Source organism: Alligator sinensis, unplaced genomic scaffold (genome assembly GCF_000455745.1).
Source record: "Alligator sinensis unplaced genomic scaffold, ASM45574v1 scaffold622_1, whole genome shotgun sequence".
NCBI lineage: Eukaryota > Metazoa > Chordata > Crocodylia > Alligatoridae > Alligator > Alligator sinensis.
In genome coordinates this window covers 360,653-384,530 of record NW_005842551.1, presented here as the reverse complement: position 1 = coordinate 384,530, position 23,878 = coordinate 360,653, and the positions used below count along the sequence as shown (strand labels likewise).

Below are 23,878 nucleotides of genomic sequence, written 5' to 3'. Positions count from 1 at the left end.
GACCAAAATGCTGGCTTGCATCCATAGATGCTTCTCAAGCAAATCCCGGGACGTCATTCTCCCCCTGTACTCGGCCTTAGTGAGGCCGCAGCTGGAGTACTGTGTCCAGTTTTGGGCTCCACAATTCAAAAAGGATGTGGAGAAGCTTGAGAGAGTCCAGAGAAGAGCCACGCGCATGATCAGAGGTCAGGGAAGCAGACCCTACGATGACAGGCTGAGAGCCCTGGGGCTCTTTAGCCTGGAAAAGCGCAGGCTCAGGGGTGATCTGATGGCCACCTATAAGTTTATCAGGGGTGACCACCAGTATCTGGGGGAACGTTTGTTCACCAGAGCGCCCCAAGGGATGACAACTAGGTCGAACGGTCATAAACTACTACAAGACCGTTTCAGGCTGGACATAAGGAAGAATTTCTTTACTGTCCGAGCACCCAAGGTCTGGAACAGCCTGCCACCGGAGGTGGTTCAAGCGCCTTCATTGAACACCTTCAAGAGCAAACTGGATGTTTATCTTGCTGGGATCCTATGACCCCAGCTGACTTCCTGCCCTATGGGCAGGGGGCTGGACTCGATCTTCCGAGGTCCCTTCCAGCCCTAATGTCTGTGAAATCTATGAAATATATCTTTGACTGTTCTGCTTAATAGCTAGCAACACTGTTAATAGCCAAACAACACTGAATAGTTCAAAAGAAGATTGACAAAGACATGGTTCTTCTCTACCTTCCAACTGGAAGACTAAATAAAATCACTAATCTTCAGTATCACCAATGTTAATGACACCTTAGACAGGCCCAGAAAGAAGAAAACTGCAGACCCAGAGCCCGCAGCAGACAAAAGCCACACTGGCTCACAGCAAAGCGTCTACATTCACTGTATTTTTCTGACATGAACAAACAACTCAAAGTAGTTGTTCTCTGTTCTGCCCAGTGATCTGATATGAATGACTTGACAGCTGTATAAGTCACTAACCCCCTTGGCTTTGTAAGCTTCCAACTCCTGGCCAAAAGAAAAAAAAAAAACAGACAGAAAAAAACAACAACCCCAAACCCAATCCATATGTAAATGAATTGCTTCTCTGGCCTAAAGGCCTTTCTGATTGGGAAAGAGATCACAGAGATGTATTATTTGCACAGTACCCTATAGATCCTAGAAATACAAAATTTAAGTGGCTCAGAGCAGTACAGAAGGAACTTCTCTGGTTTCAGGCTATAATGTGGGAGAAGAGCAGATCTCTTGATTCATGAAGAAAGCTAAGCTGACCCCAAAGGCAGAAATGAGGGTCAAACTAGGATCATGTGTGTCCAAACAAAGCTGTCAAGATAGAGCAGCTATCTAGAAAGACAAGCTTTAAGCACTACAAAAGAGAGAGCACAGCTGGACTGAAATGTTCCACAAGGGGCACAGGGCAGAAAGAGTTCAGGGAGTAGCAATAAACTAACATATAAGTTAATTAACTTGTAAGTAGGGTCTTGTTGGCTCCAAGTACACAATATCTAAAAACAGGTGCTCATGTTAACTTCATATAACTTCAGTTACCAGGATTAATGCTACCCCCCAGGCTCAGAATGAAAAACCTTTAAAGTTTTAAGCTAAATCTATCAGGAGCTAAGGTAAGCTACAACAGAAAAAACCCTCTCACTTTCCAAACCTTAAGAAAATTATACTTTGACTTTTAAACTGAAACAAAATAACTTTATGAATTTGAAGCTTTTGAAAAATGCTGCATTGACAGTTCTGGAAAATGAATTTTCCCCTTATCCACAAAACAAAAGGCAAAGCAGAACACTTTCAACTACACCTCTAGCAAGCCTTAAAATTTCAAAGGAATGACATAAGACTTTTGTCTCTATGCCATACTCTTTTAATGGTTGATCTGTAAGGGAAGCGATTCCAGAAGACTGTCAACAAAAGAGCTAGGTGTGGTTGAAATCTATCCACTACACACTGGACTATAGTCACCAGCTCATTTCATGTAGTTCTTTGAAAAGTCAACAGGTACAAAGAACCTGAACCAATTAGAATGACAACTGTTTATTTTTCATTTAAAATATGCTTCAGTTCAGGTGAGCCCATCTGTTAAGTATCTGGGTGCAATTCAACTAACACCAGGAGTCTTTTTAGCCATTATCATCATTCAGAAATCCCATCACTTCTTATAAAAAAGAAAAGTTCCTGAAATAACATTTTACAGAGTGGGTCTATTTAAAAATGCTTCCCTTCCATTCCCATAACCATGAAAATGAGAAAGCAGAGCCACTACTTACTCCAAAAGAAATAATCAGTTGAAACAACATTGCAATATAACTTTGAAATTATTTTTATAAAATAGACCCACCGGACTTAGATATGTCCTAAAACATCCTCTGTTTCCTAGAAGAAAATAATTCTTCTCCTGTGCAAGAAACAGTAAAAACATCTCTCTTTGTTACAGCATTTTTTACCTGGCAGTTTTAATTCTTCTAGTTCAATTACTGAACGTTTAGTACCAAAATGCCGATTAAGTAGATTTTGCAGGTCCTCAGGGACTCCTGGTTTGAGAGATGATTTTGCAAGAACATCAGAAATTTTCTTCTACAAAAAAGAACAAAACAGACATGTTGAGTAGAATATGTGCATATTATTCAATTATCCACAATGCTACATAAGACTGTTTCTTTATTCTTTTATGCATGTGCAGCTCACATACAGTTCTAGTAATCAGGTAAAAGTTCCACTGTAGTCATTAGGAGCGAGGTTTTCAGAACTGGGTCAAGGGTCTTTAAGAAGATACACTGTGAAGCAAAATCCCCAGGCACATTGCATATTCTCCTGCAGTACTGGCATATTAAAATTGACCTGAAAAGGTATGTCTATGCATAAGCTTTGTTTTGATTATTACTTTAGCATTTTAGCAACTCTCAAATCACAAATCTCCCAATGTCTGGTGTTTTTCTTTAAGCTCCAGCTTCAGAGCTCAAGTGATTGCATACAAATCCTAGCTTCCGTTAAATTAATAAAGATAGCTTTCAGCCCTCTTGGCTTTAGGGAACAACCTGGAAAACATGACTGAAGTGCACCATCCTGGGTCAAAAACCAGAAAGGAAAAAAAATGAACTGAATACTGATTTATTTTATTTACTTCAAATACCATGAGTACATATGTTTGGGGGAGTTGGTACGTGATTCCTGAATGATGGGGTGTGACAATACTACTTTGGAAATATCGAGAATACCAGATGATCTGTTTGTTAGGGGATTTGGTCAAGATCTTTGTAGAACCTAGATGTTCTAGGGAGGCAGGCACCTGAATGGAGGTTTTCAGTGGGCACTTTTACACAAGATGCTTAATGAGCAGCAGACTAATTCTACTTCACATAAGCATATCACGACAAAAACCAGGCTAATACACAGTAGAATTACTCTACTACACATTAAGCATCATTAAAAAAAAGTTTGCCTTTGCTACTGAATATTAGCACAGGCTAATGTGCTTTCATGTAGTACCTTATATGAGAGGTACCAAACTTAATGCATAGTAGCAGAGGTGCATTAATGAACATGTAGATGCACCCAGTGTCTAGTGGGGCTGGCGGGAGAGGGAGATCAGAGAAAGAAAGTCCGTGTGTGTGTATAGGAGTGTCTGCAAGATGCTGCATTCTACATGGCTGTATGTGGGAAAGACTGAAATTTCAAAAGCAAACCTATGTTTTAAAAAACAGAACTTTTTTGAAGATTATTTTGCAACATAAAGAAGAGCAACAAGCTTTTCTGTAAATTATTCAGAAGCCCATCTGGAACAAGTAGTCAGGAAAGTAACTTTTTAGAGGGGAAGCCCATATGTTAGTGCTTAATCCTCACCCGACTGAAAACGGTGGGACATTTTGCTGTGATCTGAAGTCACAATTTGACTTTCTAAATCAGGGCTGTCCAACTGGTGGCCCATGAGGGGTCAGCCTATGGCCCACAAGAACTTAACGTGCAGCCCATGGACCCCTCTCCCACTGCCACATGAGTGGGGAGGGACATGCACTGCCAGTGCAAGCCAGCTGCACCAAAGCCAGAAGCTCTGTTCTAAATTACTGAATGAATAAAAAAGCCTGGATCCCTCTTTATTTAAGTAGATATCACCATTTCTAAAAATAAAAGACTTTTAAGCAGAGAGCAGCATGGAGCAAAACTGGCATGACTGTGAACCCTTCCCCCTGACGCTAAGAAGCTCTCATTTGAGCAGTCCCAGCTAACTCCTCCATCCATTGTGTAAATAGGATTGCAGCCTACAACAGACCTCAACATCATGGATGTCAGTGTTTTTGCCTGGTCCACATACATGCAAGGCCTGATCCAAAGCCCTTGGAAGTCACTGGGAGACTTTCCATTAGCTTTCAGCAGTCTTTGGACTTGGCCCTGGCAGTATCCAAGCCTGTGATTTCAAACCCACTCCATCAAAAGCAGTAATTAAAGTTACATCCTCTGTGGATAAAATGTTTCTGCTGTGTGGCGCACTCTCTAGTTACGTTTTACATACTGCTTCACAGATAATAACCCAAAATCAACCAGACTCATTTACTCAGGGCCTCGAGATAATTTGCCATTTCATAGGATCATTACATCATTTACTAAGTCACTCAATTCCTTTAGGAAAAATATATTTCTCTTGAGGGGAATGCTGATATTAACAAGAAATTCCATAACAGCACAAGCAAGGACACCTGAACATGCTCTATTCCTCAAAGCAAGATGTGGGGAAACGTTCTTCACATAAGAAATTTTATTATTTTTCTTCCAATTCTTTCCAGATGGTTGAAAAGCAAAGGATTTATTTTTTTTTAAAGAGTGAACAGCTTGTTTGAGACCTATAGATTAGGCTGACAAGTATTGCGCAATGATTTCCTGACAGGTTATGCATCAGGTTGTGTGTCAGTGACATGTTCCCATTGAATCAAAAGCTTTAACTAAGCCCCAACTATTTGCATGCAAACTGAAGACTCATTTTAAGGCCTCACCCACTCATTTCCATCATGGGATGCTGTTGCTCTGGCTGTGGTAAAAGGCACAAAACACAAGATTTTTTTCTGCCAACACTGCGTTTAAAGCTAAACCCTGAAATTCCCCAGAGGATGGATGAGTTTTGACATTAAATGAAACCCCTACCAACCTGCAGGGTGAAGGTGATGCCCATGGGTGCAAGAAAGGGCCATAGCTAGGGACCTCCTTAATTTGTGGTTTCATGGAAACTACAAAATCTAGGATTGTCCATGAAATAAACAACAACAACAAAACTTAATAATTTAATACAAATAAAATGTTGACTCCCTAGCATATGTTCTCACTGTTGGGAGGGGAAGGTGCCAGCTGGAGGGACAAGAGCGCAAAGAGCAGCAGACAAAATAGAGGCCACCCTCTCATCTCTCCTCCTTCCGCTGGGGCCTTTGTTCCAGTGAGGGCAGAGGAGCAGGGCCACGTGAAGAGTAACCAGCAATCAAGATGGTGGCCACCGTTCCTCCCCACCCCCAGCCTCTCCACCAATCAATGCCAATGGATAGGGATGTACGAAGGGCAGGCAGCAATCAAGATGGGAGCTGCCCACTTGTCCCTCCTCCCCGCCCCTGGGCCTCTCCGCCAATCAGCACCAAGGGGTGGGGCCACTGCAAAATGACTGCAACATTAGAACTTTACACTACAATCAACCCACAAAAATTGGTACGTTCCTCTGCGATTTAGGTAGACCCCTAAGCATGGCCAAAAGTCAATACTTAGAGCTCACTCACTGGTGCTATATAGAGAAGGGGCACCAGGGACAGCTCTCCCATCCATGAGAGGAAGGTGGGGCAGTGAGGCACCTTGGAGACTAACTATGTACTTTAGAAAAGCATGAGCTTTTCTAGCCTATAAGTAGGTCATCACCTGCCAAAGCTCATGCCTCTCTGAAACAGTCTCTAAGATGCCACCGTACTTTGCGTTCTGCCTGATTTCAGACTAACACAACAAATTGCTTTTCTTTACCCATGACATGGAGTAATTGAAGTGGCTGGCTCTTATGCTTACAATCCCTCCATTAAGCTCATTCACTTTATTTGTTCAGGATGAAAGGACAAGGTTTGGTCCATGTATTTGCTGAAATCAATGAAGAGAGGGATTATTGCCTTTCTAAAACTCACTGCAGCCTTTTGGTCACAGTACATTTGAGTTGTCCTTCTAAAAATAACATGTTTTAGAAAAGTAAAAATAAAGTGCCCACTTTCCCCCTGCTCCTGAATTCTTTGTGCTGAACTTTAGCAAAGAGTAAGACGTACCTTCCTTCTCCTTTTTGTCTTCTCAGTGCTTTCTCCTTGTTTTTCAGGCTGAGTCAGAAAGCATTCTGCAGGCTGCAAAGCACATGTAAAATGAGATTCAACAGAGATATTGCTATCCTAAAATACATCAGACCATGACTGTTTGGTAGAGAAAAAATATTAAGGTACAGTTGGGAGTCCAATTCTGCTATCTCACAATAGTGTAAACCTAGAGGAACTTTTGGAACTACTTCAGGTGTGCACTGCTGTAGCTGAGAAAGGAATAAAAGAAAAGAAAGGTGAGCCATTCAAGTTGTAGTTGCACATTCATACCTGGCCAACAGCAGGTTTAGGTAAACTAAAAACAAAAATCAGAAGGAATAGGTTAACAGAACTCCCCAAATTAAACACACTTAATCACTGTTATTGTGTGTGATCACCATTCTAAACTTTCCCAAACACATCCTGATAATAACTGGGTCTAGGAACACCTAGATCATGAAACATACTGTGCAGCAGGGAGAGAATAACTAGAAGTAACTGCTCTGGATTTATGGTTCCCTTCAACAGTCGCAATACAATATTTTGGAAGATGTTTCAGATCTGAACTGCCCCACTACCTGGTGTATCTCTTCCTGCTTATACCACAAGAAGTGGGAAGAGTGCAAAGGTAAAAACCAGAGAAATACAAAAAACAGTGTTTTGGAAGGCTCTCCCACCACTGTCCCTCTGTTATTAACTCTTCCCATACCTCTAAAAGCAGACCAGCCATAGAGGCTGCATACACTGATATATGAGCTAGTGATCCCCTCAGGGCTAAATAAAAACTATTTCAAGTCTTGGCTACTGAGGTACTCATTTTTCTTGTCGGAAACATAGTTGTTGCTCTTTTTCTATTACCTTGTAAGGGATGTTGGCCTTAAGAAGGCATAAAGTGTTCTGTACGACTATAATGCCTATGCACAGCCAGAAATTTGCATTAGAAACTTCCTAATGATGGCCTGCAAGTATCTGAGGGGTGTGAGCATCACAGCTAGAGATAATGCATCTGGAGCTTAATTGGGAGGAAATGGGCTGAAGCAGGAGAAACAGCTTGAGCCCAAAACATATTTACAAGTCTTCTCTCCATTAAAATGGGGGAAACCTCATAATATGGAACACTTGATATGGGACTGGACAAAGCCCATAATAAATGTCTGCTCAGGAATAACGTTGCACTGGCACCTGGGAAGAGACTGGAAGGAAAAGGAGCAGCACAGACAGACTTGGAGCCATGTTGCAATGGCAGTCCCTAGATTCCCAATAACTAGGGGCTCCACAGACCAGAGGGGGACTGAAGTAGTGTTAATAAAGCATTGGGCTGCTTGAACCTTTCCATGTGCTTCCTGTGGGATCTAGGATGTGATACACAGAATCATGTGTATTATAGAATCATCAAAAATTAGGGTTGGAAGGGATGTCAGGAGGTCATCTAGTCCAACCCCCTGCTCAAAGCAGGACCAGCCCCAACTAGAGCATCCCAGCCAAAGGTTTGTCTAGCCAAGTCTTAAAAACTTCCAAGGATGGAGAGTCCACCACCTCTCTGGGTAACCTGATCCAGTGTTTCACTACCCTCCTAATGAGAAAGTTCTTCCTAATGTCTAACCTAAACTTCCCTTGCTGCAACTTGAGACCGTTGTCCCTTGTTCTGTCATCTGCCACCACCGAGAACAGTCCAGCTCCATCCTCTTTGGGACCCACCTTCAGGTAGTTAAAGGCTGCTATTAAATCCCCCCTCAATCTTCTTTTCTCCAGACTAAGTAAGCCCAGTTTCCTCAGCCTCTCCTCAGAAGCCATGTGCTCTAGCTCCTGAACCATTTTCGTTGCTCTCTGCTGGGCTCTCTCTAATTTGTCCACATCCTTTCTGCAGTGGGGGGCCCAAAACTGAACACAGTACTCCAGATGTGGCCTCACCAGTGCTGAATAGAGGGGAATAATCACTTCCCTTGACCTGCTGGCAACATACCTACCAATGCAGCCCAATATGCCATTAGCCTTCTTGGCAACACGGGCACACTGTTAGCTCATATTCAGCTTACTGTCCACTGTAACCCCAGATCCTTTTCTGCAGAGCTGCTGCCCAGCCAGTCAGCCCCCAGCCTGAACTGGTGCATGTACTGTACTCTTAGATTCATGGTTCAAACCAGCCTGAGTGGAGAGTCACAACAAGGAGAGTTACTGGAGGGGGCAGTGTGAAAAATGAGTTAAAAGACCAGGAATCTGAACAAGCGCATCTGGCATGAGAAAAGGACCAGAGAGAGATGCTGACAGATAGATCAGGGTATAGGTAGGTGCAGTGACATGGATGTAAGGCACAAGCCATGAATACAAACAGGAGGGCAGGGTGGGAGGGCAAAGCAATGGCTATGGGAAGAAAGCCAGAAGCAGAGTGACAGACAAAGCAGGAAGGACCAAGGGCAGTAGCAGGCAGTGGTTAGCAGCAGATGGGGGAAGATAAGGGTAAGTTACTTAATTATTTTCTGGAAGTCCATCTTCTAGGCATTCTGTCTCTACTGGGCTCATCTACTAGAGACCATGTACCCTAGCCCCTTGACAAGTCTCTGAAGATTATGCCCTCCTCTTAATTTTTTCCTCTCTTTTTACACTGAGTCTGCATAGGGGACTTTATCAAACTCTGGTTACTGTTGCTGAGAGTTTGCTGCATTTTAAGGATGAAAAGAATGTTATGTGAGAAGCTGCAGAACAGCTACAGCTGTTTATTTGACTCTCCTCTTTCAGAGTGGATTACAGTGAGATAAAGCTGGGTCCTGACATTCACACAGTTCCTTGAATCCTTAAGGATACTTTCTCCTAGGGCAGGGGTGGGCAAAATGCTGACCGCAGGCCACATGTGGCCCGCCAGCCCATTCTATCCCCATTGCCTGCAGGGCCCCTAAAAAATTTTAAAAATTAATATTTATCTGCCCTTGGCTGCCTGTCATGCAGCCCTCGATGGCTTGCCAAAACTCAGTATGTGGCCCTCAACCCAAAATAATTGTCCTCCCGTCCTAGGGGCTGGTCAGGAGCTGTGATTTCCATTCAGCTGGAAATCCAGACATTTTTAAATTAGAACAAAAAACAGAAATGGCAAAATTTACCATTAAACAAAATTCCTGGGATCACTGAGCTTGGAAACATTGGAATAACCTCATTGCATGCACTATTTTGACAAAGGTGAAGATAACACTGCTTCAGTGTTTTTGTTTTGACTTTTACGTTGTGTTGTAAATAATATAACAAGTCTAAATGGAACATTTCAACTGTTACACCAAGGCATTTACATGCATCCCCATAGAAAAAAAAAATCACCAAAATTGTCATGATCCCAAAAACATTTCAATTTTGTCAAACCAGTATTTTCTGATGGAACATGGTTTCACTGGAACAATTGTTTCAGATCACATTTTCTGTCCTTACATGTACACAAAAATTCCTTTTATTTCCACTGGTTTGGTGGCATGAACATGGCAATGTACTTGGGAGTTTAAGGACCCGCCCTTCATCTCAAGGATGGGCCACATTTTCATACCATGTAAGTGGAGATCATTCCCAAGGAGAAAAATCCTGCTCCCAGTATCCTTGATATAAAGGAAGTGCATCTTCACTGCAGTTAATGAGGTTCACTGGAGCCAAGAGCATTACTCTGGTCTTGCAATAGTGCCTCTTTCTTCCCCATCCCACATTTCCAGTGTTATTCAGAACCAAACTTTGTCATTAAGTTTTCCTTGATGTTCAGGCTGGAAGTTTCTTTCTGTCCAACTATTCCTGTTCCATTCTCTTGTGTGTTTCTGGCTGTCCACAGACACTCAGGAAAAACTTGCCATAGATATTCATCATGAAGTCACCATTTGGCACAAATTTTTAGGCAGAAACTAAGCCCTCAGTTTGACCTGGTCAAAGAATGCCATCACAGAGCCAGTCATAGGTGGACCCTCTCCTTTTTCTTCCCATAGAATAAAGATGATTCCACTGGCCACCTCACGAGTTTCATCCCACTTGCTATCACCATACCTATAAAAGAGCCTGTTCCCTCTGTTCACTCATTCTGGATGCCATTCAATTGAAGCTGCTTTTACACATGTGACACCACTGACTTTATCTGTTACTTCCAATTCCAATCTGTAGGAGAGGAGGATCAAACCCTGTGCTGGTAAGTGTCTTTTCTGTAGGAAGTGATCCCGGATTCTTGCATTTTCCGTCCCTTTCCACCATTTAAAAAGGAAGCAATTTCCCAGGTGGATAGTCTCCTCTGTGCTCTGCCTCCAATCTGGTCTGCCTTAGGTGCCTTCCTCTAATGCACAATATTCCAAGCAGCCATTTAAAATGCTAATATTTTAATTCTCTACTATTTTTTAGCTTGTCTAGACTGTTAATGCTAACCTTGGTAGTAAACATTCTAACATGGGAAATGACTCACGCCATTTTGGTGGAACCAAAAACCTGGTAGACAAGAACTCTGATCCCTCACTGAAGACCTGTTAAAGAGGCAACACAGCCCAGCAGAGAAAGCTCTTTGGCCCAGATTCTGGAAATCTGAGCTCAGTCACTCGCCTGTTTGTTGACAGCCCACTTCTACACCCTCATTGATAAAATATGGATAATTTTTAATTCATACATTGAAATTAAAAAGAAACTCTGGAAGAGAAATGTAACTAATGAATAGTTGTAATTTAACATATCTTCTGATGACTGGAATCTTAGGCATCTTATTCAGACTCAACTTCTAACCTTTCTGAATATATTAGTCACCTTCTCATGCATGTTCAGTTGCTTTTTGCACACTGCTTTAAAAATAAAAGCCATTTGTATTTTTTCCTTCTGAAAGACAAACAACCCACTACTTTCTGACCTGGCCCCATTTTTATACTATTTTTACATGGAAGTTTTAAAAATGCAGAAAAACAGGAAATTTGTGCTGAGACACTTGATTTATGAACTAAAATGTCATGAATTCCTTGTTTGTTAATCATAGACAGAACATAAAATATTTCCTGTGTTACGTTCCTGATGCAGCTTTTCCTCACGTTGCCAAGTTACTAGAAATCCAAATGTAAAGTGAAAACATTCATGTGTGCGTGTGCATGCGTGTGTGCATGTGCGTGAGAAACCTTGCAAGCCAGTTAGGCCAACGGCTCTGAAGTTGAGATTTAGTGACAAAATAAACATATCACTGCCACTTTAGAATGGAGACGAATTATTCATTTCATTCGAGGCCTGCAAACAATCTGAGAATTAAATAAACTATCCAAACAGTCTGTGGACTGAAAATAGAGTTGTGCCTAATTCTATTTAGTTGTCTCCTGACTGGCTTCCAGACAGGAAGGCCACAACAAAATACCTTCTGGACTATCAATCTAACAAGACAAGGGAATCAAGTATGCAATTTAGTACACATGAGAAAAACCTTAAAATGATAGTCCTTATCATTCTGTGCACTGCTGGCACATGGAGCTTCATGGATGCCCATGGAATAAAATTCAAACTCCCCTGTTCCAAACACTCAGACTTCTGCTCTTTAAGCCAAAGGACAATCTCCATTAGTATTATGTGTCCTAAGGTTGGCATGGCCAATGCCTCTGTGTGTGGCACATGGCAGATTGGGGAAAAGGCAGGCAGCACACTAGTAGATGGGGCAAGAGGCAGAAAGCAGAGCAGTAGACCAGGCAAGGGAAGGGGACAAGAGTGGCCCCTGAGGAGGGCAAAGGGTTACTTTGTGGCACACCTGCCAAAAAGGTTGGCCTCCACTGTCCTAAGGCAAAAAAATAAGCAATCCTGACTCCTCCCTGTGGGAGGCCGTAATACAAGGAGAGTAGCTTGTTCACTGCAACATCTTTTTCTTTGTTTAAAATATTTAATTTACGCTAATGGATGTAAAAGTTGCTGTACTGTCAACCTCAAGATAGGCACAGGAGGGGTAAAAGTAATGTAAACTTTCTTCACATTACTCCAAGTGCCTCAATTCTGACTCTTTCCGTTCTTATGGCCCACTCAGTCTTTGGTCTACTGGTAGAGACTCACATGAAAGGTGCCAATTTGGGCCAAGTGTGGCACTGACACTTGACATTACAAACTAGAATGATATTACAAACTTACTACACATATGTCAGTGGATGGGCAGGACATTTGCCTATTTAGTGACTTGAGCTGAATGTAAAATCAATGATCCACAAGAACAATGCTCTTACATCACTGTAATACCTTCCAGCCATGCAGTCCGCATCTTTGTATGATAACCTGGAGGCAGCAATACTGGCAGTTTCTGATCAAAGGCCTCTGTGATTTGCAATGGATGACTTTTCCTTCCATTTCATTTGGGATTTTTCTGTCCATCAGAGAGATTACTGCAGTATTTGTTAAGGATGAGGTGCAGAGCAATACCACTTCTTATTGCCTTCATAGGAATTAAGGGTGCTCAGCACTGCAGAATTGGACTCCTAAAGATGTCAGTCACTTGGATCTGAATCCTTCCCCACTGACGTTTAAGGGACACTTCAATGTGGACAGATTCAGGCAGCATAATACTTGATATGTAACCTCCTAAGATTTGCCCAGTATCAACATTAAGGCCTCATACATTCAGTTTCTCCTGGGAGAGTCACTACCCTCCCAAGAGAAACTACAAATGTACAGATATTCAGGATTTTTCTCCCCAAATAAAAATGGCCACTCCGGGAGAAAAATAACCTGGATACAACCAGGGCAAAATCACATCCAGGACTCCTAGGACAGCAAATTGTGCATGCCATAAATGACTGTGCATCACTCAGCTGTACCACTGCAGGGTCATCTTAAACATTGGCTTGAGGAAAGATGTTGTGGCCCCTACTGAAGCCAGATAAAACTCGAGTAAAATAATTAACTGGAATCTCTTAACATTCAAACTCGATAATTTCCAAGGAGTACAGTAGCAATCAACAACACAACAGTATTAAGCAAAGATCAGGATCTGAAGTGAAGAATAATGCTCCTTATTTAGAGAGAAAAGCTGAATTTCCTTATTTTTATAGCCTCAAAGTTCAAAACTGTTGCAAATCTTACCAACCTGTTTTCTTTTCTTTGATGTAGCAGGTTTGGAGGCCATGTCTTGTTTCATTGCTCTAGTTGTAGTGGTTGCTTTTTCCACTTCATCATCATCATCAGAATGATCTGAGAAAGAAATGCCATTTCTTTACATAAACCTACTATAGTGTTAATATTTCATACCTATTCAGGAGCATGAGGAAAATAAGGCTGTCATAGTGATATCACTCTAAATTTAAACCTTAAAGACAGCTACAACAGCAAGTAGTAATTTCACAGTACAAATGGTAGCAAAAGTTTACTTTCAAAGCACAATATTTTCACTCCTCTGTATAATATTTACTCTAGACAACAATACATTTCCTGAGCTCCATGAATTTCTTCTTGCTGCTGTTTGCAATTTCCACTCCTTCCAGAAACCTCACTAAAATTCAGCTAATTGCCAAAAACTTATTCAGTCATTGCTCACTGAATGACCTCACTTCAGGCTTATTGACATCTTTCTGCTCTAGTTCAAGACAGGTAAAAGCATTTCCCTCAGCAATAGTTCAGGGTTTTCTATATTCAAGAGTGGACCAATTCCAAAGAAATTGCTGTTAGACAAACAAATCAGTGGCAACACTACAGCAAAAAACCAGTGATTCAGGCCACAGGAACACTAGGGAAAAAAAATCTCTTTTTTTGCGAGGTTTGCCAACACTTCTCTTGGACTAAGTCAGCTTCTCCCACAAAAGACAAATGAAAAAAAATCCAAATGGCTTTACTGATATTAATTACTTACAAGAACAAGAATGTTAAACTTGGCATAGTGTCCTAGTTTATAAGTATATATTCAGATCCACATACACAGTTGTGGACTCTGTGAGTCTCATTAAGGATAATTAGCTGATGGCACCATTCCCACAGTTGATATAGAATGACCACAAAGCAGAAACATGCATATGTTTTGAGACAAAACATTACAGATTAAGGGAAAGTCCTTTCATCATCATCGCCAATTACAAAGAGTGCAAAACACAGGGAAGAAATACTAGCAATGGAGGGAATCTGTTCACAGTAATGTTACAGCCATTCAAGTACATTTTGTATTCAATTCAAAAACTCTTTCCTAGAGATCCTCAATTACTATGTCGCCAATTGCCAGAAGCACCATTATCTAAGTCCAACTGAATTAGCAGAAGTAACTAATCAATTTACATATCCAGTAATTTGGGGACTCATTTTTTCTGTTCCTTAATTAATACCTATTAGGCAAGTGTTGGAATCAGTCGCGCTCTCAATCTAAACTTAGCAATCACCTATTGAAAGATCTTGCTTTTTATTTCAGGTAGAAACAGAATGGTTCTTTAAAGCATCAAACAAGCATGGAAGACATGTCTATTATGATGTGACATGAGTGTGAACCAGAAGCAGTTCATGCTTTCAGGTTTAGGGGACTTAAAGAGACAGTAAAGCAAGTGTAGCTAGTATTTAAAGTGGTAAACATAAATTCACTGTGATTCACCTATGGAAAAATAAAATAGAAAACGGAGGGATGGAAGGAGACAGGTAGCAAGGAGACAATTAAACCTTATTTCAGAAGCACAACAGTGTACATTCAAGTTCTCCAAAGGAAGCTTGGAGATATTTAGAACCAGATTTTTAGGTGACGATAAGAGTAGTTGGGAACATTTTGAAAACCCTACTATACACAGGAGCTATCAATGAGTGTATGCCTGGAAAGTATAACATTCTAACTTTAGTGTCCTCTCATGACAGTCAGCAACTCTAAAATTAGGTTTTGGACAACAGCTTGAGTTTAAGCTGTCAGAGTGTAAAAGCTAGTAACTGAAGAAAATCAGCAAATGCTCTGTAACAGATTGGATGCCATGTGTTATGAAACCATTTTATATACCATGTTTTCTCACATACAAAACATGTGAGTCCCCCCATATCAGCCCTCCCCAACAAAACTGGGGTGCATGGATTAAACAAGGAAGCTGATTTTCTCCCCACTATAGAAGCACACTGCTTTGATTCCTGCTCCACAATGAAACATCATTACTATTCAGGCAACCAAGGGAATCATTTGACTTAATGGCCCATTGTTCTTCACTCCATAGGTGTTAACCATCAACACTCTTTTTTAATGGTCTGGATGATCTTGCTAAGAAAGGTCAAACTAACTTTTCTTATGGCAATCTTGCCAGTCTGCTAGCTGTTCCTGTTAACCTAAGCAGGCAAAGTAGTGAGCCAGCTAAAGACATGGCTCTGTCCCTGCTCTATGCAGCCATGACTCTAGAAACATCTTTTTCTCCTCATCCTGTCTTTCAAAAACAAGTTGTGTATTATATTCCAGGGAGTGCTGTATGTGAGAAAATACAGTAGATTAGATTTATGGAAAGCTACGCTCATTTAAGAATTGAGACAGGGACTGAAAAGAGAAATTACATTCTAATTTCTCAGCAGTTCAACATGAGCAATAATGACCACTTTAAGAAGGTCATATTAACATGTTATTGAACTTATATTTAGACCAAAATGTAGGGAAGAGACAAGAAGTATCATTTGCCACTTATGCAAGAAGAAGATGGATCCTGAAATTTTGAAAGGACACTGAACAAAATACAAGTTCAGAACTGCAGAGCTAGTGTGGTGACACAAAACGGACCTCACCTGGAACACTGAGTCACAGGCCTGGGGGAATGATCTACGCATCCCAAAGCAAAGTTTGCAAGATGTTGACTGAGGTTAATTTGGCGCACAGGAAATGTTTAGCAGCCATTAGGGGTGACTAGATCAGGGGACCCAGAAGTTTTAGTTTACAAAATTTTAAACTACCAGTTTTATTCAATTATGGGCAGTTTGTTTTAGTAAAAAACAAAAAACAAAAATAAAACAAACACAAAACCCCCATTGTAAAGTCCTATGGAGCACAATACTGTGAAGCAACAAGTAGGGCAGGGTACAATTTTGTGGGTTTAGCAGATTAATCAAGCTCAATCACATCTCAAAAGCTTGGATAACAGTGCCCACTGGGTTATTTCTCCCTGTCCTGATAAATACTTTGGGATACACTACTAACCATTTCCCCCTCTCTGCCAGCCAGCAGAGGTCCCGCAGCCTGCCTGACATTATGTCCTTCCAGTCATGTTGGAGTATTAGATGTCACTCTTCATTAGCATATGCTGCTAATGTCCTCTGGCACATTTTGAAAGTTTACATACGTGGTTGATAACCTAGCTATATCAGAACACTTCCCCCTACCTATTCCAGGATAATATCATCTCCTGCCCTCCACATCGTCTGTCTACCAGCATGATTTTTATGGCTCACCTTGATGGAACAGCTTCTCTGGCCAATGCAAGAAGCCAGTACTGGCATCCAAAATAAGTTATGCTCTGCTTTTGTACGTTCATCCTCTATTCCACCCCCTCCAAAGCTTGCAGAGCTGCCAACTTGTATACAAGCTGGTATAACCCTGCAGCCTTTCCTACACCCTGGTTATGTGACTGCAGTCCATCCAAGGGCTCAGTCTTCCCTTGCAACTCATCCAATCCAATACAGCCCATTATGGAATATATTTGCTGCTACTTGATATAAGTGCTGAATCATTTCCTTCTCAGAATACGCCTCACATACTGCAATGAGCAGGCAATGAAGAGGATGCAGCTAGCCAAGGAAAACTAACAGCTATCTTTAAACATTTCTTTATAAATCCTGACTTGGCATGTCCAGAAAGGGGAGGGAGAGGGGCCTCTAAAAGCCAGTAATAAATAACCCCTAAATTGAAAAACTGCTGGTTATGCAAGTCTAAGACAGGACAACCAGTTTCCATAATATAACCTCACAAACAATGCGCCACCTGTTTACTGCCTGTCTGAATTTTGGCCTACATTTTATGATGCAACATCCTTCACTACTTTCAGCTGGGTATCTAAAGGAGAGGTGCCAACTTCTAAAGGCAGGCCCTAAGCCATAATGAAAAATGTCTCCTCTGCAAACATCTCCTGCCTGGGTTTGTCTTTACAATGAACTATTTCTTATTCTAAATGACATCTGAACAAGCTACCTATTCTGGAAATAGACATTTCTATCTCAGCAATACAGTAGCTGGCTTTGAACTATCATTGCTTGTGACACCATGCCAACTCTAGGTCTCCTGATGATAGAAATGTTTTATTATGCGTGTTTAAGTGCCACAAAGCCAGATTTGTGGCCATCCTTATTCATGGTAAGTAGTACCTTACTCTGTATACAGTTACTTCTAAGTAAGTGGGACTACCAAAGGAATAAAACCCTATTCAGTGGGTGCATCTACACATGCCATTAATGAGCAGCAATAAATTGCAAAGCTCTGCAGTTTATTGCTCCTGGGAAGCTCCTGGGTGCATGGTTTCCACATGTGCCCAGAACACAGCACAATGAGCCAGGTTGCAGCAGCCCCGGCTGACAGAAAGACCCGGGGGCTCAAACTACCAGCTCAGGGCTGCTCGGACTGGGCTCAACATGCTGCAGAAGGGCTGGCTGGGGCACCAGGGGCTAGTCAGCAGGCAACCCTTGCACTGAAGCATCCTGTTCTCCAGTCAGCTGGGTCAGCATCTACACATGCACTGCTCCACATGAAAAATCTCCACAGCAGGGTAGTACTTGTATTAACAAGTACTACCGCTGTGGTGTTTATTAATTTTGTGCACCCTAGTCAGAGTGCACATGTAGACACCAAGATGTATACTGCACAGTTAATTAGTCAACTGAAGTAAATGTCTCGTGCAGACACATCCAGTGGGTACATCTACATGTGTACTTTACTGCGGAGTTGACAAATCAGCTCCACAGTAAAGCATCACCATCTACACCTACACCAGTATTAGGACACAGCAAATTAACTAACTGTACTGTAAGATGAGACTGTTGGGGTCAGTACTCTTACGCCAAAACTTAACTCTGCCAAAACATATGTGCAGATGGTGACAGGCATTGGCTGAGATACAAAGGTGCTAAAGTGCTGGGGCTGCCTGCCACCTAGACCCACACTTTAGCACCCCTGTGCCACAGCTAGCGCCTCTGTTGCCTAACACTGCTACGCAGAGCCTGGGGCTGACTCCCCAGACCCGCTGCCAGCCCAGGGTTGCTCTGCCCCAGCTCAAACTACTGTGCTCCCAGGCACACATGTAGATGTACTGCATATGTGTAAATATGGCAACACTTGGGTCACAGTGATCAGCATATTTAGATCAGATACTGCTCTTTGCTTTTCAGCTTGATTTTTATATGCCAGGTCACCATGAACATATTTCTCTTACAGAATGACAAAATGCACTTCCCAAGTGCCCCTTTCACTGATCCAGTATCTGACTTGTTAGTTCAACATTGACTTTCATGTAAGTAAACACCTGTCCTAAATAGCTGCATGGATAGTGTTTTTCAGCACAACAGCTGTCTATATCATTTTGCTATTTTGGTGCATATGATCATATAAGGATCTTGCATTTTCATGTAATGCTGTTGATTTGGATAAGTAAATAAGAATACTAAGGCTGTTTCACTTTCTACTTCAGTATTAGACTAAGGCTAGAAATAGATGTCACAAAATGAAGCAGATAAGCCAGGGCAAAATATGGCCCACAGGCTGCATCCAGCCCACTAGACCATTCTATACAGCTCATACAGCTCGCGGGGCCCCTAAGAAATTTAGAAAATTTATATTTATCTGCTCCTGGCTACCTGTCAAAGATGACAGGAGACAGGGGCAGTAGGTCCCAGGCGAATGTGGCAGGACTCAGAAGCAAGGCCAGCCCAGCCCCATCCCACCCCCACTTCCCCAACCAGAAGCCTCTGCCTGCCACAGCTTTCACTGCTTCCCTGCATGCCCACCAGTTGCTCTAGCACCACGTGGCTCCTGGCTGCATCACTGGACCGTGGGAGCATGAGGCCCATACCAGTACCCCAGGGCTAGAAGCAGGAGGGGGGTATGTACATGTGTGTACACGTGCGTCTGCCCCTGCAATGAAGGAAGGGGAGAGACAAAGAGAACAATGAGGGAGAGAGGAAGAGTGTATGGGTGTGTGCACGCATGCAATAAGGGTTGGGTTACCATATTTCCAGCATCAAAAAAGAGGACACCTGGGAGGGGGAAGCGAGGGAGGAGAGGGGTGAGGGACATATGATTGTGGGGGGACAGTGATATCCCCATGCCCTGTCTCTGCCTCTCACTCCTAAGCCCCTGCCACCCCAGTCATGCCAGCCCCACCTCACTCCCAACTCACAGCCCCTACCCCTCCAACACTGCCAGTGTCCCTCATTCCTGACCCCCAGCCCCCTGCCCCCCCAGCCCTGCACTCTGGACCTGCAGCCCCCTGGCCCCCCAGCACTGCTGGTACCCCAGCCTCTGGATCTGCACCCCCGCCCCCCAGCTCTGTTGGTGCCCCTCACTCCCAACCCGCAGACCCCTGGCTCCCCCCAGCAGCTCCTGCATTGTGCACACACTTGCCCACACACACACACACACACACACACACACACTGTCTCTGTAACTGGCTTGCTGGGGCCCACATGAGGAGTACATGGCCCGTGACAGCCAGTCACCTTCCCCACTGCTCCCAGCCCCAAGCAGCCAGCCTGGAAGAGCAGAGGAAGAGCAAAAAACCCAGACATTTGCTCTTATTTTAAAAGCCAGACGCAGCACAGGCAGCCAAAAAAGAGGACGTGTCTGGGAAAACCCAGATGTATAGTAACCCTAAATGAGGGAGGGAGAGACTGTGTGTGTGTGTGTGTGTGTGTGTGTGTGTGTGAGAGAGAAATGAGGGGAGGGAGAGAAAATGTGAGTGTGTACATATGCAATGAGGAAGGGAGAGACTCTGTGCGTGTGTGTGTGTATGCATGCAATGGGGAGAGAGAGAGAGAGAGAGAGCGAGAGCGAGCGCATATGTGTATGCATGCAATGAGGGAGGGAGGGAGGGAGAGAGAGTGCATGTGAGCAGTGAGGGAGGGACAGAGTATGTGCATGCGTGTTCATAAGATGAGTCCCACATGCACCCTCACACTGCCATACATGCAGACCCCCATACCCACACCCCCTAACACACCTCAGCCACCTTCCCCCCACAAACCCCATACCCATCCACACTCCACATATCCACACACCAACAGCCCCCCATAAACCTATACCCACCCTCTATATCCTCCCCAACAATATACAAGAGTAAGACTTCATTTTAAGCTGTTGTTCAGTCACTTCTGTGTACACTGCACAAACACGTGTAAATCAGGACAAAAATATTTTTTGAAATCAAATTAATGAATGTTGTAGATGTTCAAATTTTAGAATATAATTTGGTATTTTTCTGGTTCTGAGATGGCAAAACCCCTTACTGAAAGGAGTACTTCCAGGGGCAAGGGGAGGGACTTCTGGTGGCAAAGGTCAAAGGTTAAGGGGCAGGATTTAGGGTCACAAGATGGCAACCAGGGGGCAGGGCACCTGTCAAAGAATGGGGCTACCAATGTGGCCTTTGACAGCTTGCCAAAACTTGGTAAGCGGCCCTCCACCTGAAATAATTGTCCACCCCTGAGATAAGCTGTACTGGGACAAGTCTTGGCACAGCTAATCCATTTCATTGGACAAAACGCAGGTTGCTTGTTGTCCCACCTGCTGATCTTGAGGGGCAACAGACAATATGGCTTCCACTTCCTGATGTGTCCTTGGCAATCTCTGGGGTTTCCGGAGATTGCTGGGAGCACATCACTGCAAGTGAGGAACCATGACTTGCACCACTTCCAGAGATGTACCCAAGAGATCCCAGAGGTGCATCTATGGGAGCAGGGAAAACCAGGGTACTCTGATGCAGTACATGGTCCTGGGATGTGCCCTTGACCCCCTTGGCGGTAGGGAAAGTCAGAGATCCCTGCTACCAAACATACACTCAACAATCACAGGGTGGCTTTCAGGAAGCGGGGAACCTTAACTTTTCCTGCTTGCAGAGATGCACCCCAAATATTACTGGGGGATGTTAATATTACTGGGGCATGTCTCTGGAAGCAGGTAAAGCTGGACAGGTGCTCCCTCAGCTCAAGGGGCCATGTTCTGCGTCCAGAATTCCTGTTGTGTGCAGGAACAGGCCCCTCAAGCCCAGGGAGCACCTGCCTGAGGTGGCAGGAGAGTCTGGGCAGTTCTGGGTTGACTGCACTCTCACCATAATGCAAATAGATACCTGCCGCAAGAAAGTGGCACAATTTATTACTACCTTTTGTTGTGGCTACATCATGGCATGACAAAAGGTGTGGACTTCTACTTGCTGTCACTTATGGCAGCACAAAAGTGCCACAAAGCAACATCTGTTTCTACCCTAGCCCTTTTCACACCTGCAAGAACTGACAGACTCCTCCAAGCAATGAGGCTATAAAAACAGAAATACTTGGGACTGTGCTGAAAGCAAAAAGGTCTCTTTCTGTCATTGATATAACATTATACAGCTACACACACACATACCCCCCTCAGACAAAAACTTTCAAAAACTCATCCAATGTTATTATTCCAAATTATTTTTCATTTACATATAAGAAATTCCCATTTATTGCCATCCTTTATTTATTAAGCACTATATCTACTGAGCTGAGATGTTTAACAAGTAATTTGTTCCAGGCTTTTTTTAATGACAAACATAGACTAATATGAAAACAGAGTGGCATGCATTGGTGTAAGAGCCAGGTTTATTCATAGTAGCTACTAGATCTGTCTAGGCACAACGCCTCATTATTACCCCTTCTGACCTTTTCATGATATTTCCATGCTCTCCTCTGGCTGCTGAAAGACCTGAAGTCATCTTACTCTAAACAGGCAACTGTTTTAATGACTGAAGGGGCAGGTAGATGTGACAATTTTTACTCAATCTGGCTCCTGAAAGTACTCTACAGCTGTGACCAAATAAGTGCACAGCTGTAGAGCACTTTAAAAGGACCCAATTCTGTGAAAATCTGAACCCTCATTACCTCAGAAGAAGGTGCTCCGAAACGGAACACCTTCATTAACTTGTGTCTGTGCACACCGGAAGCAGGGCTCAGCTGACAGCCCAGCACTGCTCCCAGCATTGTTTTCAGAATGGGGGGTGGGGAGGAAGGGAGCAGAGGGAGCTCATTTGGTAGTTGCCTAGCCAGCACTGGAGGGTGGGGTGGGAGGCTCCAATCTACCCACCCCCCCTACTCCAGTGTGGCTGGGGAAAATCCAGAATGGACCTCCCTCCCATTCTGAAAACAATTCTGAGACAGAATGGGAGCTGGGAAACAGGGAGCAGAGCCAGGGGAAGAGACTACAAAGACACAGCCCATCTCCCCTGGATCAGCTTCAAATTGGAATTTGAACCTCTACCTCCCGACCCAACACCTAACATCTGTTGGCTCAGGAGGATCAGTCTAACTCATGACGCTTTCTGTGAAGCGTCATGAATTAGACCCGGGAGCTGTGGTGAGGGATAACTTTTTTATACAGGAGATGAAAAAAAGAAACCACCAAGAGAGGCTCTTTTGAGTCTGAACAAAGAAGCAATGGGTTGAGAATATGAAGGTGGACAATGGTGACAGGGGCTACAAAATGAATCAGCCCATGCTTCTTAGGAAGGGGAGGGAGAATAGCAAAATAAAGAAAATGGACTTAAAAAAAGGCAGGCTTCAATAAACATAGAGAATTGGTATATAAGGGGAAATGTATCTAAGAAGGAAAGTTCAGAAGAGTTGGCAGTTTCTTAAATAAATAATATTAAGGGAACAATACAAACCATTCTAATGTGACGGAAAGACAAAAAGTGCAGTAAGAGGCCAACTTGGCTAATTATGAGCTATTTAAATGCCCTGAAACAGAAGACAGACTTCGTATAAACAGGGGAAACTAGGCCAATTACTAAGCAAGATCATATAGGGGCAAAATCATAAAGGCCAAGGCACAAAATGCAGCTGACAAGAGGATATCAGAAGTAACATAAAAAACTTTTGGAGATTAAAAGAAAGTCCAAGAGAATTGGTCCACTACCCAATGGAAAAGAAAAGCTAGTAGCAGAGGGTGCTAAGAAGGCTGAAGAGCATGTCTTTTTGCTTCACTCTTCAATAAAATGCTAACTTTGATAAAATGTCTAACGTGATGGGCCCCAGCCCCAGACGCAGCCTGGATGTGCCCTTTAGACATACTCCAGGAGTGCTTCCACAAGTTGGGGTGCACTTCAGCCCCAAACCCCTCTTTGCTGTCTGCTGCTTGACCACTGAGAACCAGCTGAGGTGTGCCAGATGCCAACTCCTGATCTATAGTGCCTCAGGCCTACCTGTCTCGCTCAAGTTTTGCCAGCCTTTAGCAAAGAGGATTTTGCCAGCTAAAAGGATCATACCTTTGTGCAGTCATACCCTCAGAAAAGATGGATCCCTCTTTCTGAGCAAGTCTGAATGGTCAAAATACTTTGGAATCACAAGTACCACCGACATCACGTGGGTTATAAAAAGATAATGAAAGGATTTATTTTAAAAAACAAGAACAAACATAAGATAATCAGTGACCATATGTTGAGATATAGTCAGCGATAAAAGAATAAACAAACAATAGACAATATCAG

At 43.0% G+C, this 23,878-nt stretch overlaps 1 protein-coding gene across 1 annotated transcript in view; it reads right to left on the bottom strand.

Moving 5' to 3' along the window:
- CMSS1 (cms1 ribosomal small subunit homolog (yeast)) overlaps positions 1-23,878 on the bottom strand; it is a 201,334-nt gene that overhangs the window by 19,595 nt on the left and 157,861 nt on the right. Inside the window, exons 3-5 of the mRNA XM_025213837.1 lie at positions 13,330-13,433; positions 6,270-6,341; positions 2,439-2,568 (exon numbers count right to left, since the gene is read on the bottom strand). Of these exons, the coding sequence (XP_025069622.1) occupies positions 2,439-2,568; positions 6,270-6,341; positions 13,330-13,433 (306 nt within the window). The remainder of the gene's footprint in view (positions 1-2,438; positions 2,569-6,269; positions 6,342-13,329; positions 13,434-23,878) is intronic.